The 15,044-nt window shown below is 50.0% G+C and overlaps 3 protein-coding genes across 3 annotated transcripts; 1 reads left to right on the top strand and 2 right to left on the bottom strand.

Moving 5' to 3' along the window:
- Positions 1-6,131: 6,131 nt before the first annotated feature.
- Positions 6,132-10,002, bottom strand: UHO2_01235 (related to acyl-coenzyme A synthetases/AMP-(fatty) acid ligases; the record flags this gene model as incomplete). Its single annotated transcript, XM_041553703.1, has 5 exons — positions 6,132-7,446; positions 7,643-7,655; positions 7,765-8,482; positions 8,571-9,043; positions 9,129-10,002. 5 exons carry the CDS (start codon positions 10,000-10,002, stop codon positions 6,132-6,134), a joined length of 3,393 nt encoding a protein of 1,130 aa, XP_041409637.1.
- Positions 10,003-10,584: 582 nt separating this feature from the next.
- On the top strand, positions 10,585-11,943 carry UHO2_01234 (uncharacterized protein; the record flags this gene model as incomplete). Its single annotated transcript, XM_041553702.1, has 1 exon — positions 10,585-11,943. One exon carries the CDS (start codon positions 10,585-10,587, stop codon positions 11,941-11,943), a length of 1,359 nt encoding a protein of 452 aa, XP_041409636.1.
- A 110-nt stretch (positions 11,944-12,053) lies between these two features.
- UHO2_01233 (uncharacterized protein) lies at positions 12,054-14,747 on the bottom strand (the record flags this gene model as incomplete). Its single annotated transcript, XM_041553701.1, has 1 exon — positions 12,054-14,747. One exon carries the CDS (start codon positions 14,745-14,747, stop codon positions 12,054-12,056), a length of 2,694 nt encoding a protein of 897 aa, XP_041409635.1.
- Between the last annotated feature and the right edge of the window lie 297 nt (positions 14,748-15,044).

The raw sequence follows: 15,044 nt of genomic DNA, 5'->3' as shown, positions 1-15,044 counted from the left end.
ATAAACTGTCCCACGATTTTAGATGTCACCACACATCACTCCAATGCTCAATAGCCATATGTTGTATTGCCACACTGTCTGATATTGTCTGAAAGCTCTGCTTCTTCTCTCCAAGACTGTGTAATTGATATTGACATTGCATGAGAAAATTGTGCTTCAAAAAAGAGTCAAGAATAATATTATTGTGGGACAGTAAATGGAGCATGCCACCAAATAGCAACACCACTCCATTCCTGATCTTGTGGGCTTTCGATTACAATGAAACCTGCAATGGAACTTGGTGGGTGCCTTCATGTACATCGAAAGTAGTGATGTGGAAAGTTTCAGCTCAATCAGATGACTGTGAGGAATCTGGTGGTGCTTCCAGTCTGACACCATCATATCTATTCCATCATGCCTAAAACCACCCCAGAGAAGCACAGATCTGCACTCTTTCACCTCCACAATGGGGAATCTATCAGATCAGTCACCAAGCAACTTGGTTTGAGCAAGTCTACTGTGAATTGCATCAGCAAAAGACCCCAACTGATGTTCCAAAGTCAAAGGGGGGCTGGCTGAAAAAACTCCAGCCCCATCATGTTCACTTCCTGGACCACTATTTCAAGCTCAATTGCACCTCCACTGTCAGGAAAGCATGTCAAGCACTGCAGGAGACATTCCAAGTCAAAGCTTGCCCAATCACAGTAAGGAAAGCACTTCAATATTGTCACTACAAAGCACAGAGGTTGGTGAAAAAACCAAAGCTACTCAAGAGACACTACATAGCCCACTGTAAATTTGCCAATGAGCACAAGGATATTGTCATGGGACCGGATGGATGCGCAGGAAGAATGGAACTCATATGAAGAGATCTGGTGCAACCATTGTGGATCAGGCAAGAGTAGAGTTCTGACAGAGTTCAGTGAGATCAGTAGGAACAACAGCTCTATGACATAACTCATTGTGATTGGTAGGAGCATGGGTCTTGTTACAGGAGTAGAATCAGCAGGAAAGTAGAGTTCCAACAGGGATCAGTGAGATCAGTAGGATCAACAACTCTATGACATAACTCATCATGATTGGTAGGAACATGGGTCCTATTACAGGAGTCAGTAGAATCAGCAGAATCACACTCACTACAACAGGCCTCACAGGAATTGGTTTGAGAGAAACCTCTATCACCAATATGGTGAGGGGATGACAGAGAACAAGGGAGGAGTTGCCACCATATGAAGCAGGGACCTTGCACAATGATGAAGTTGGTGCAGGCAGATGGGCACTAGTGACAGGAGGGAGATGAAAGGATGCAGGTTGCCACTCAGATGAAGTGGGAATGGCCCCTGACTATGATGAAGTAGCACAATGGCCATCCATCCACAGGAAGAGAGGAAAGTGGTGCCAACAAGCAGCAGCCCAATGTGGATGGAAAACAGTAGGAAGGATGAGGAGGAGACATAGGGTTGAGGAGGCCTCACAGAACAGGAGCAGTGTTACAGGCAACACTGCAAGGATGGTATATAACCATGCTGCTTGTCATAGCAAGTGAGTGGATCACCAACCACTCTACACCATATATTACTAGCTATAACTTCACATAAGTATACTTAGTATTCCATCAGCAAGTTGCAATCACAATAGATTGCTGTAAGTGGTCGTGCGCCAGAGACTAGTTTTGGGTGTTATTTGTTTGGTATAGATGGGGTTGATTGAGTAAGGACTACTTGGTATGTTTCAACTTAAAACATAACCAGATGTCTTTGACTGGTAAGTCTTGGCTGACCACCTTGAACACTCCATTCAGAGGTTGTGTGGCACATATGCTGTTTGTTGGAGAGTGAGTGATACCCTCTCCCTACAGTACAAGTGTTTGCAGTACTGTTGATATTGCTCTTGGATGTTGTCTGGACCATGATATGTTAATTGCCTACAGAGAACAGGAGTTACTGGACTGCAGGTGTGAGTTACTGCCTACAATAACTTAACTGGACTGCAGGTGTCGAGCAACAATGCCTACAGCAAGGGACTGGACTGCAAGTGTTGAAGAACACTGCCTACAGTTGATGCCTAACAGTGATACAACACACACATTTGAGGGTCATTGCAAGAGCACTGCTATTGCAATGGTATGAAACTTAAGAGTCAAGTAAGTAAGTAAGTAAGTAGTGTGTAGAGTGGATGAGGATCCACTCATATGCTATGGTGGAATGAGAGTATTTATGCATTCAATTGGTGTTGCCTGCAACACCTATCCTGTTCCCCTTGAGGGGCCTTTGTCCCCTGTTCAACACTGTCTCTCCTACTGGCATTGATCCTGTTGATGCTGCACCCCTACCATCTGCACAGCATACTGGTTATGCAACACTGTCCTTTCACCTTCATGCTCCCTTTCTGCTTGATGATGTGTGATGGCCCCATCAACACAGCTCCTCCTCTTCATTTAACCAATCTGTTCACTGCTTCCTTCTTTCTTCACTGGCAACCACCTTCCTGTCCTTATCTCATGAATCCCCTTAGCCACCTGTTGGACCTTGTGACCAAACCCCTTGGTTATGCAGTCACCCCCTGTGCTTGGTCCTGTGTGGCTATATGCATGCACCCCTCAAGCAGTAACCATCCACATGATGCTGAGCTTGGTCCCCCACTCCTACATGTGGTTATCTCTGTGTGCTTCTCCTTCTAATGCCAGTACCTTCCTTCCTGAATCTCCTGATACTTGCTCATATCAGCCGACTTGCTGTGGCATGCTGTTCCAGCTGATTCTGATCAATCCTTGTGAGATTAACCTGGAACCCAGAGTTTGGTTGATCTCGTAAATCATATGCACTACCAGCCCAATTAGCTCCATCAATCCCCAATGATTTGGCACTGATCAACTTGGCGCTTCCTTCATATGTTGATCTGCTGATCCTGTGCAACATTACCATGAATGCCGTTGGTCAATTTGGCGCACCCTTCTTGCGCTGGCCCGCTGGCCCTGTGACAATTGCTTCCATTGTAGTGCATGTGTTGTATCACCGCTCACTGACATCCAAAGGCGGTTCATAGCAACCTGCAGTCCAGATAACAATTGACACCAAAGGCAGTTCATAGCAACCAGTGGTCTGGCTTGTGATCATAGAACCAAAGGCAGTCATCCACTGCAGTCTGGGGATCACTTCAAGCATTCAGTCAACACACTGGACACTCATGTCAGTGCCAACAACATCATTCACACCAGACCTTGGTGTCATCATAATACATTCATAGTTATTGATTGTGCTGAGCCCTCTGGATGGAGTGTCCACAGTGGTCAGTCGAAACCTGTGATAGCAATCAATCTATCACAGATTCGGGCGAGGAAAGTCATAGAGGCCTCTCTACAACATATCTCAACAAGAACTATAATACACAGCATGCTACCACATATCTCGACAGGATATGTAATAGATGCATTACTATTACAGATATCAGGTTTCAGGCACGAGACCTCTGACAGATATGACTGTTGAGGATTGGAAGAAGGTTGTATAGTCGGACAAGACAAAGATCAATTTTTTCAGACCAGATGGTAAGCAGTTCTGTTGGGTTAAGAACACTGGCTTCAACAGTAAGCTTGTCAGGCCTACAGTCAAGTTTGGCAGTGGCTCCATCATGATCTGGGGCTGTATGACATGGGAAGGGGTGGGAGGTATGCACTTGGTACTGGGTATAATGAATTCAGACCAGTACATTGAAATCTTGAATGACAAGCTTGTGAAAACAATCTTGGATTTGCATCTTCAGCATGCATATACTGATATCATTTTTCAGCAAGACAATGACCCTAAACACACATCAAAGAAGAGTAAAAGGTGGCTGACAAGCAATAACATCAAGGTTATGGAATGGCCAGCACAGTTGCCTGACTTAACCCCATCAAACACCTCCAGCACCATCTCAAAATGCGACTCTCAAAGTATAGTACAATTGCAAAGTCCAGGGATGAACTGCTCAAGAGATGTGAGGCTGAATGGGCAGTGATCATGTCATAGGAGCCGGATGCGCAGGAGGTGGGAAGAAGTGAAGTCATATGAAGGAGTGCAGAAATCACAGGATCAGGCTAAGCGAGAGCTTAAGGAAGAGTTTGCTAAGATCAGTAGTAGAAGTGACCCCATGGCATAACTCATTGGGATCAGTAGGAACAATGTTGTTACTACAGGAATCAGTGGGAATCGCAATATCATGCTGAGTACAACAGATCTCATGGGAATCGGTCAGAGAGGCACCCCATCACTGATACAGCAAGAAGAGGTCACCAAACGAGGAGGAGACACCATCAGATGAGGCAGGGGCACTACAGTGATGAAGCCAGCAAAAGAAGGTGGGTGCCAAAGACAAAGAAGTGATGAAAGGGTGCGAGTTGCCACCCAGATGAGGTGGGACTGGCCCCTGATCGAGATGAAGCAGCCAGAGGCCATCCATCCAGAGAAGGCAAGGAGGCAGTGCCAACAAGTGGCATCACAAGGTGGATGGGGAGCATAGGAGGGACAAGGAGGATGAGCAGTGTTGCAGGTGACATTGCAAGAAAGGTATATAACCATGTTCTCTGTCCTAGCAAGAGAGTGGATCGCCATCCACTCTACACCATACACAACTAGTTATCACTTCACTTAAGTATACATTAGTTACAGTCAGCAAAGTGTAAGTGGTCGCGCGCCAGAGACTAGCTGAGGTTGATTGAGTAAGGTCTACTCGATATGTTTCGCCTAAATGTAACCAAGCGTCACTGCCTGGTAAGTCTTGACTGACTGCCTTGAACACTCTGTTCAGAGGTTGCATGGCACAAATGTTGTTTGTTGGCAAGTGGGTGATACACCCTCCCCTACAGTATGAGTGTTTGTAGTACTGTTGATAATGCTCTTGGACATTGTCTGGACTGCGATATGCTAATTGCCTACAGAGGATGGGAGTTACTGGACTGCTGGTGTGAATCACCACCTACAATAACTGACTGGACTGCTGGTGTTGAGCAACACCACCTACAGCAAGGGACTGGACTGCAGGTGTTGAAGAACACTGCCTACAGTAATGAACTGGACCGCTAGTGTGAAGAACACTGCCTACAGTTGTCAACTAATGGTGATACAACACACACATTGAGAGTCATTGCAAGAGCACTGCTATTGCAATGGTACATAACCAAGTAAGTAATAAGTAAAGTATAAAGTATAAAGAGTGGATGGGGATCCACTCATATACTATGGTAGAATGAGAGTATTTATGCATTCAGTTGGTGTAGCCCATGACACCTATCCTGCTCCTCTTGAGGGGCCTTTGTCCCCTGTTTGGCACTGTCTTGTCCTGCTGGCATCAATCCCATTGATACTGCACTCCTACCATTTTCACAGCATAAGGGTTATGCAACACTGCCCTCTTGCCTTCATGCTCTCCTTCTGCCTGATGATGTGTGATGCCCCCTTTCGACACAGCTCCTTCTCGACTTTATCTTGTGAATCCTTTTAGCCACTTGTTGAACCTCATGACCAAACCCCTTGGTCATGTGGTCACATCGGCACAGCTCCAAGTACTTGCTCATATTGGCCGACTAGTTGAGGCATGCTGATCCAACTGATCCTGACTGATCCCATGAGATTGATCTGGATTCCTGAAGTTTGATTGATCTCATAATTCATATGTGCTGCCAACCTGATTAATCTTGTTGATCCCCAATGGTTATTGGCTATGATCAATCTGGCACACCCTTCATATGTTGATCTTCTGCACACCCTTCATATACTGCTCTGTTATGTGACATTACCATGACTGCCACTTGATCAATTGGCACACTCTCTTGCACTGGCCAGCTGACCCTGTGACAGGATACTAATAGAGAGCATGCCAGACCACATCAAGGCGGTTCTGAAGGCCAAAGGAGGGAATACAAAGTACTAAGGTGTTCTCAAGGAGCACTCCATAAACTGTCCCACAATAATAAAAAAATTCAGCTCTTCTTCATAGCACAATTTTTTTAGTCAATGTCAATATCAATTCCACAGTCTTGGAGAGAAGAAGCAGAGCTTTCAGACAATATCAGACAGTGTGGCAATACAACATATGGCTATTGAGCATTGGAGTGATGTGTGGTGACATCTAAAATTGTGGGACAGTTTACGCGCGAGCTGTACATGGCCTAATTAAAGCTTACTCTTCTTCCCATCCAACTCCGCCACCCGCACAACAACCTTGCCACCAGACCTCTTATCAGCCTCAGCAAGCAACTCAAAGCCCTTCTCCGCTTGCCCCAACCCCTCCAAAACGGTATCCACCACGGGGACAATTCTATGTCTCTCCACAAACCTCACACTATCCGCAAACTCCTTCGCACTACCCATTGTGCTCCCCAGCACCTCTACATTCTTCAGTACCTCTCTCATCGTAAACGTCGTCTTCGGCGCAGCAGTCATACCGAACACAACCACCTTTCCACCAATTTTCAACCCTGCTTTCTGTGCCTGAGCTGCAATCTCTCCCCCTGCGCTATCAACTACGCAGTCAAGGTAGGGACGGGAGGCGGGGAGAAGGGAACGGATTTTAGAAGGCCAGGAGGGGTCTTTGTATTCTGTGCCTGCTTTTGCGCCGAGTTTCACTGCGCGTTCGATTTTAGCGGGGCTTCCACCAGTGACGTAAACGTTTGCGCCGGCAGCGACGGCCATTTGAAGGGCTAACATTGCAACTCCTCCTCCTACGCCTGTGAGGAGAAGGTTTTGACCTTTGCATACTTGGGCTTTGGTGAAGAGTGCACGGTAGGCTGTGACGCTGGCACAAGGTAATGTAGCTGCTTGTTCCGGGGTCAAGTGTTTCGGCGCAGGGACGATTTGATCCTTTTCCACAGCAACGTATTCTGCGAAACAGCCTACACCATTGGTTGGAGCGGTCGCACCGAGAATCCCAAATCCTTTGCCACCAAGACCGTTGGTTCGCTGCTCGTCGGATAGGCCTGGGAGCTCTGCTTCAGGCCCGTCCTTATCGGAAGCCCAACCGCGGGTCGGGGTCAACAACACAACTCCATCCGGGTGGTCGTTCGGGATGCTAAACCCCTCAGGTGCGACGATGGTACCTGCACCATCACATCCCATGGTAGCATTCTTGTACACTAGCCCTGGGTATGCTCCGATCATAGACCATTCGTCTCGTCGGTTGAACCCGGCTGCGAGAATCTTAACGAGGACCTGATCGGATGCGGGCTTAGGAGTGGGAACTTCGCGGAGAGCAGCGATGTTTCGAGCTCCCTTTTTGGGTTCGCCGGAAGGTTTCTCGAGTTGGAGAGCCTTCATGTTCAAATTGACACCAGAAGGGATGGCTGTGCGAGATGCGGAAGTGGGGTTGGTAGAGGTGGTGGAAGAGGTGGAGGTTGATGGGGAAGAAGGGTTGTCAAGAGCGTCGAAATACTGTTCGATAGCGTTTCGGACAGTATCTATGACTTCTTTGTCTTCGATTGTTGGTGGGAAGCTAGTAGTCGATGGGAGAGGAGAGGAGGAAAGGAACGAAGAAGGAGAGTGATGTTAGTGGAGCTTGTTCTTCGAGGGGCCGTGCGCACGCTTTTGGCGGAGAAAAGGAAATAAATCCGCAATCCAGCAGCGCGGCTATCAGCTGAACCCGGATCCTTCCTCGCTCTTTGCCTTTGCGATAATCGACTGATACTTACTCGACAGGTGCGCCTATTTGTACCACGCAATCCGATCATCGTACCACACAGAGACGGGGTAAAGTTGATCAGTACGGAACACAAGCCGAAATCCAACCCAGTCGGCTGTAGCGGATACTTACCTCTCTTCCCGCTCGCAGCATTTTCCACCGCCTGCCTCAAAGACCTCCTCAAAGTCTTCCCCGACCTCGTCTTTGGCAACTTCTGAGCTTCAATCAACCCACTCAACTGTGCAATAGGTCCCATCTCTTTTCTCACATGATCGTTGATACTTTTCAGCATCCCCTTCACCTCTTCACTCTCCACTGAATTCAATGCTTTTCCTGCATCTTTCGCCGTCGCTACCCTCGAGTGCGCCACAACAATTGCAAAGGGTGACTGTCCTTTCAATTTGTCGGGTGCACCAACAACTGCGCATTCGATGACGTCGGGGTGGGAGGTAACGACTTGTTCGATAAGCCCAGTGCCTAGGCGGTGAGCAGAGACGTTGATAATGTCGTCGGAACGAGCGAGGATGGAAACGTATCCGTCCTGGTCGATGATTCCTTGATCGCCTGTTTCGAACCAGCCTCCTTTTTGGGCGAAGGTGGAGAAATACGAGGAGAAGAATCGGTCAGGGTTGCGCCAAAGTCCGCCGAGGAAGGAAGGGGCGAGTGGGGGTGCGAGGACGAGGTTTCCCATTTGACCTTGAGGGAGTTCGCGACCGGAATCGTCGACGATGCGGACGTCCATACCGGGCATGGGGAGTCCAGCGGAGCCGGGGCGGGCAGAGAGAGGGCCAAAGGCGGAGGAAAGCATGAGACCTGTGATTGGTGATCCTGACTCGCTTGACCAGAAGTTCTACTCCCCGAACAACACATATGGAAAAGGTGTGAGTATTAGTGTGCAAACTCTCGGCATCAGAAGGGACGCGAGGAGGGGAACTTACATCATTAGTCTGAGCCCCAGGAGCAGCCAACTCCTTAAGTAGTCTTTCAAACTTGGCCACAATCTGAGGTTCACTTCTCTCTCCAGCCAAGAAGAGTGTTCTTAAGCTCCTCAAATCCAGCCCTGGTGCACGCATCAGTTTTGCATCAGCATCCTGACCGACAATAGCTCTGAGAGCAGTAGGGGCGCAGAACATTTGAGTAACCTTGTACTGCGAACAGATTCTCCACCAAATCCCTGCATCAGGAATCACAGGTTTACCTTCGAACACGATCGAAGTCGCACCCAGTAGCAGGGGGCCGTAGTGGATATAAGAATGTCCGACGACCCAACCAAGGTCAGAAGCACAAAACATGACATCGTTAGCGTTCATCCCGAACGTATGCTCGATAGAGTAGCGAAGAGCGACGATGTGTCCGCCGGACAATCGGCAGACGCCTTTTGGAGCTCCGGTTGTGCCGCTCGTGTAGATAGCTACCACCCGAAGTATTGAATGCAGTCATGTTAGTGAAAGGAAAGAAGGAAAGAATCCATGTAAGAGGAAAAGGAGGGGACTTACTGTAAATCGGATCCTCACTAGCAACTGGTACACATTCCCAACATGCCTCCCTCCCTCCCTTTTTCTCCTTTGTCAACTTCACTTCTCCTTCCCAATCCCATTCTGGCAAACCAGCCTTACCCTGTCCGCCCTCCTTTACCACCTCTGCGGGAGTGTGTCCCTTAATCGTATGTCTTCGCAAAAACAACAGGCCAGACTCAGGCTTATGTTCCGAAACCCTCAGTGCTTCATCCACCAACGGTTTATAATCAACCGGTCCTTTCGGTTCTAAACCACAACTAGCCGCAATGACCATTTTACATCCCGAATCTTGAATCCTCTTGGCCAACTCCTTCGGTGCAAACCCGCCGAACACAACCGAATGAACCGCACCAATCCTAGCACAGGCCAGCATAGCAATCGAAGTTTCAGGCACCATCGGCATGTATATCACGACCGCATCTCCCTTTTTCACCCCCTTGTGACGGAGGATCCCGGCGACAAGCTGAACTTGCTGGAGAAGTTCGAGATAGGTGAAGGAGCGGGAGGGCTGAGTTTGGAAGGCGAGTGGGGAGACGTGTTGGAGTGCGACGCGGTGGGCGGTGGGTGAGAGGGCTAGATGCGGGGTGTCGGGGGATGCGGTCACGGGGGCTGCTCCGGTTGGTTGCTCGAAACAATGTCGATCAACAGCATTGAAGCAAGTTGAGACTTGTGCATCGGGAAACCAGGTATGACCATTAGGATCGAGGTAAGCGGCATTCTTGTTGGAAGAAGGACCGTAGGCATTAGTGGGAGGTTTGTGCCAGTGAATGGAGCGGGCGGCTCGAAGCCAGAATTCATCTTTGTTGTCGATTGACTGACGATGGATTTGTACTTGGGGATGAGCTTGGACCATGATTGCTGATCTTGATTCGCGGTGTTGATGGAGTGATGTGGTGATGTGATGATGTCGTTGGAGAACGGAAGGGAAAGACAGGATCTGAGTTTTGTTTCGAAGCTGTGTCGCTCGGGCCGCTAGAGGAAGCGGTAGTCTAGAGTCCTGATTGCGGGGAGGCGAATGCTTTTTTCTCGAGAGAAAAGCATCTTGGCAACTGTGATGGCCTTGGCTTCGCTGAAGAAGAACGGGCAAGACAGCATTCAGGTTAGGAGCCCGGTAAAACTTCAAAAAGTGCGGGGAAAAAGGCGACTTTCGGCAATTACGCTTTTTGGTTTTGGCAGCTCTTTGCGCTTGGACCATCCTTTTTTCTCCACTTCTTCAAAGACTCGGTTTACCCACCCAAAGTGACATGTGACTGACATGTTCTTCGTCTTGTGACCACCCATCGTTCCAATAGGCTTGTTTCGATTGGAAGAAGCTTAGCCCTCACCCAGCTTCTTCAGTTGGTCTCCCCAGGCCCATCTATTCGGCGGCTGTCAGGAGCATCATCTCGAACACCACCACCATCTTCACCACCTCGAACAAAGGGCGATCGCAAATATGCCAGCCAAAATCCCATTCTTCCAACCCTCAGATCCGCTCAAACAAAAGTGGCTCGAAGCTACCAACCCTACCCGCATCTCGGCCCAGCTATACGTCTTTGCCCTACTCATAGCTATCGGCCTTCTACGGCACTACCTTTCCCCCACGTCTTCCAAAACTTCTACCATCTCAGACCACACATTTGGTTCGACAACTGCACCAACCCAACCCGGAGCAAAAGACGAATCTTTGGGCGAGATAGATTCGATCTTTATCTACCCGATCAAATCGTGCGCTGGAGTCAGTGTTTCAAGCGCAGTGCTGACTGGGCAAGGGTTTGAGTTGGATCGAAGATGGATGGTCATCGGGGAGAAGGATGGGAAATGGGATAAGATGAGTCTGAGAGAGGAGGCTAGGTTGACGCTTATTCAGCCTGAGATTGACGAGCAGCAGAATGTTCTCCGACTAAGGTTGAGCGACGTTGGCCAAAAGGAGGAGAGGAGGAAGGAGGTTTTGGAGGGAAGCGAAACCACTCTACGACCAACAGCAGCAGAACTTAAGGGATGGAAAGAAGTTCCAGCTGTAGAGATGTACGGTGATTACGCAGATGGCCGTGTAGCCTCTCTTCCCGCTCCCTCCAAGGCGGAGCTGGATGCAAGCAATTGGATCAGCTCTTTTCTGGGATATAAAGTGTTGTTGATCCACTTCGACACAACCTCGAACACAAAGCGAAAAGCTTTTCCCATCTTTAAACCTCCCTCCGACCCCACCTCGTGGTCTAGCAACGACAAAACAGAACTCCATCGAGAACGCGGGATTGAGTTTCAAGATGAATATCCGCTCCTAGTCGCCTCTGTTGAATCTCTTTCTGCTGTTCGATCACAACTCTCTTCCGCCCTAGATGGTAAGGGTGCGAGACCAATCACCCAACTCGATCCAAAAAAGTGGTCAGCACCGGATGCACTGAACATGGCAAGGTTCAGACCGAACATTGTTGTCAGCTCCGGTGTTGGACCTTTTAGTGAAGATAGTTGGGAACGCATTTGGGTTCTCCCCTCTGATGAAGGGGAGGAAGAGAAGAAGGCGATGCTGCAGTTGGTAGCGAGATGTCAAAGATGTCTCCTCACCGCTGTAGACCCTGTAACAGCGGAGAAGGATCCAAGTGTTGCATTAAAACTACTGAACAGGAGTCGGATGAGGGTGAAAAAAGTAGAAGGAATGAAGGGGGGAAATGGTAGAGCTGGACCTTGTTTTGGTATGTACGCCATCCCTCTTCCGCTAGATGAAGGGCTGTATGGAGGGCTGAACAAGGGTGACAAGATCAGAGTTAGGTGGAGGCCATACGAGCTGGATGATGAACCTGATCGCCAAGCTTAGCACTCTTTAACCGCATAGCAATGCAGACACACTGTTGAAATCAAGCCATTGCCTGCCGTTGCATGAAACGAGAATGGGATGATAATGAACAAAGTGAACCAACAGAAAGGCTAGTGCGATCGCTCCAAATATCTCGTAGCAGCAATGTAACCGGACACTGCAATCACCACCATCACCGAACAAATGCCGGCAAACCATCTGAGATTCTCCACTCCCTCTCCCGGCACATTGACATTCATACCCCACAAACCAGTAATGACGTTCATCGGAACAATCACTGTACCCAACGCTGTCAACTTGCTAAGCACGTCGTTGATCTGGTTGTTCGCATCGGTCATTTCGATCGAGATCTGCGCGAGGTAGTTCGAGTGTGATCTGGAAAGAATCTTTTCGTAGTGATTCAAGTTTTGCGTCATGGTAATCAAGTGATCCTGAATATCACTCAGATAGAGACCGATATCTGACTTGGGAGCAACGCTCCAATTCTCGTTGCAACGCTTGGCGAGACCCTTGACGACATCGGCCTTATTGCCCATCAACCGCAACAAACCCATAACCTTCTTTCGGCAGGTACCGATACGTCGTAACATATCCGACTGTTCCGCCTCCTTCAAAATGAGTACGAGTTCATCAATCGAGTCTACTTCGTACTCGATACTCTGAATCAAGGGGCCGAAAGCGTCGGTGATATCGTCGATAAGCGCGTACGAGATCCAATCCGAAGTGACGTTGATGTAGTCTTTAAGCTGCTTGATACGTCGACGTACGTTTTGCGGATGAGGTGTACCGCGGAAGTGGAAAGAGAGTGTACCTTCACGGAACACGATGATGTACATGTTCAAAGGCTCCAAGTAAGTGGGACTATAGGGGTCTTGATCGAAAGAACGGAAACAGACGAGGTAGTAGTTGCGAAATAGCTCGATTTTTTCACGTGTTTCCTCCATGAGGATATCCTCGGTGGTAAGAGGGTGGATGCCAAAGACTCGACTGAGCAGTTTCATCTCTTGATCGGTAGGGGAGAGAACATCGAGCCACCAGGTGTTGGCTTCCGGGTCGGGGTCCATGCGGATCCCTCCTCCGGGAAGGGCTTTGGTGCGACTGGCGGAGAGCCCACTCATTGCTCGTGCTGCTTCCTCGCCATTGTGTACGGGCGTGTTGGAGCCGGTGGGTGGAGCGGTTGTGCCTTCCATACGACCGAAAGTCTGACCGAGGGAGGACATGCGTGCGGTTGCTGCATTGATGGTGGGTGCTCGACTGGCGTTACGGCTCTGACTGCCTTCAGTAGGAGGTGAATGGTCGCTGTTCTTCTTCTCGCGACCGGCAAAGAGTTCTTCGAAGGTCTGACCGTCCGCTGGCAGTTCAGAAAGATGGCGAGCGTGGATGGTGGAGGGCAAGGCGTTTGAGTAGAAGGTGAATCGATAAGGCTTCTCTCCACGGGTGCTGTAAGCTCCCGTGCCAGACCTTGCTCTGCTGTGGCCACCTGCGCCAGGAGTGATGGCACTCTGCGATTGAGAGTGATGCATGCGAGAAGCACCGCTGCTGCCAGCGTTGTGGTAGGAGGGGAGCGTGTCATTGTCGAGCAAGGGGGTGTTGACATCCATGGAGCCTTTCCTGTCTCCGGGTGTACCCGGTGCTAGCGCACTGCTAGTGCCCAAGGTACTGTTGGAAGTTGCGGCGCCAGCAGCGACGGGAGGTGGAGCAGATCCTCCGCCCTCGAAGAGTGCAAGCTTGCGTTGGTACTTGCTGCTGCCAAACGCACCTGCCGAGGTGCTGAGCTTGCGCGGGCGTCGGCTGTAGAAGGTGGCATCGTCACTGTCGGGAGAGACACCGTAGGCTGGGCCTCCACGAGAACCCTTCTGTGCTGCACCGCCTCGTTGTCGCAAGCCTTGTCCGGGAGAGCGGGCAGCATTGTAAGAGGAAGCCATACCGATACGATCTCGCTCGTCGGAGGCAAACTCTTCAAGCGCAGCAAGGTCGAAGGTGAAAGGGTAGCCTAGTGGGACGTAGCCGTTGTCGGTGCGAGAACCATAGGCGGCTCTTACTTTGTCGTGCAGGATCGCGGGAAGAGTCTCGTGAAGAGGACCATCCGAAGCATGGGTATCGTGGAGGGGGAAGCAGACGTCATCCTCGACAGTCGAGTTGCGTCGGAAACGAGGCTGTGCGTCCGGATCATCATCAAGAAGGTCAGGGCCATCGGAAGAAGGTCCAGATTGATGGCTGCTGCGACGGATGTGTTGAGTACGGCGAGAGAGGTGAGAAGCCTCGCCATCGATCGCATCGTCATGATCATCAACATGGATGAGAGCATGCTCGTTGGTGCGGGAAGGGAAGTAGGTGTTGGGGCTACGCATGGGAGTGCGCGAGAGAGCCGAGCGTCCACGAAGAGCAGAGGGAGAGTGTACATTGCTGAGGGAGTGAGCCTGGTGACGATGGTCGATGAAATGATGCTGGCTGTCGAGACTGGTGTTGGATGCATTGCGGTTGTGCTGGTAGAAGCGAGCGGCGGCAGCGGAGGATGAGGGGGGAGCGGGAGCTCGGACAGGGACTGGAGCAGGGCTACGATTGAGACCTTCGTGGAAGTAAGGCTCGGCTTGGTCGTCAGAGATGTTGCCTCGAGCTGGACTGGGGTCTTGTGCACCACCACGGGCCTTGCTCATCTGTCGAGCTGCGTCAAGGTCTTGCTGGAGCTGGTGATCTCCAGAGGTATCGGCGCGATCGGCATCCAGAGATGGTCGTGATCCGGGCGGAGGCGAGATGGCACGACCGCTGGCGAGGGAGCCGTAGTAGTGCTGGGGAGACGACATGATTGAGGTGGCTACGAGTTCAGTAAGACTGTCATTAGACCTATACGATGCGTCTACAGACGAGCGATAAGCTTGCTAGGGTTGATCACAACACGTTGTCGCCAGCTTTGGTGTTGGTGCGATGGGTGGGTGAAGCTGTGCCCGTGTTGTCTTGCAGTCTACGAGTTGATATGATAGCAAGACGTCGTTTGGGTCTTGAGAGAAGACGAGTTTTTCGTGGGTATGGGTATGGGTGAGGCGTGTATCTGTGTGTCCTCCTCACGGCAAGCGAGAGAGCCAAAAGGAAAGGTTGACCCT

The sequence above is a fragment of the Ustilago hordei genome, assembly GCF_900519145.1.
Source record: "Ustilago hordei strain Uho2 genome assembly, contig: UHO2_contig_02, whole genome shotgun sequence".
NCBI classification, from domain to species: Eukaryota; Fungi; Basidiomycota; class Ustilaginomycetes; order Ustilaginales; family Ustilaginaceae; genus Ustilago; species Ustilago hordei.
The sequence above is the reverse complement of the archived record's forward strand: the minus strand, read 5'-3'. Positions and strand labels throughout refer to the sequence as shown.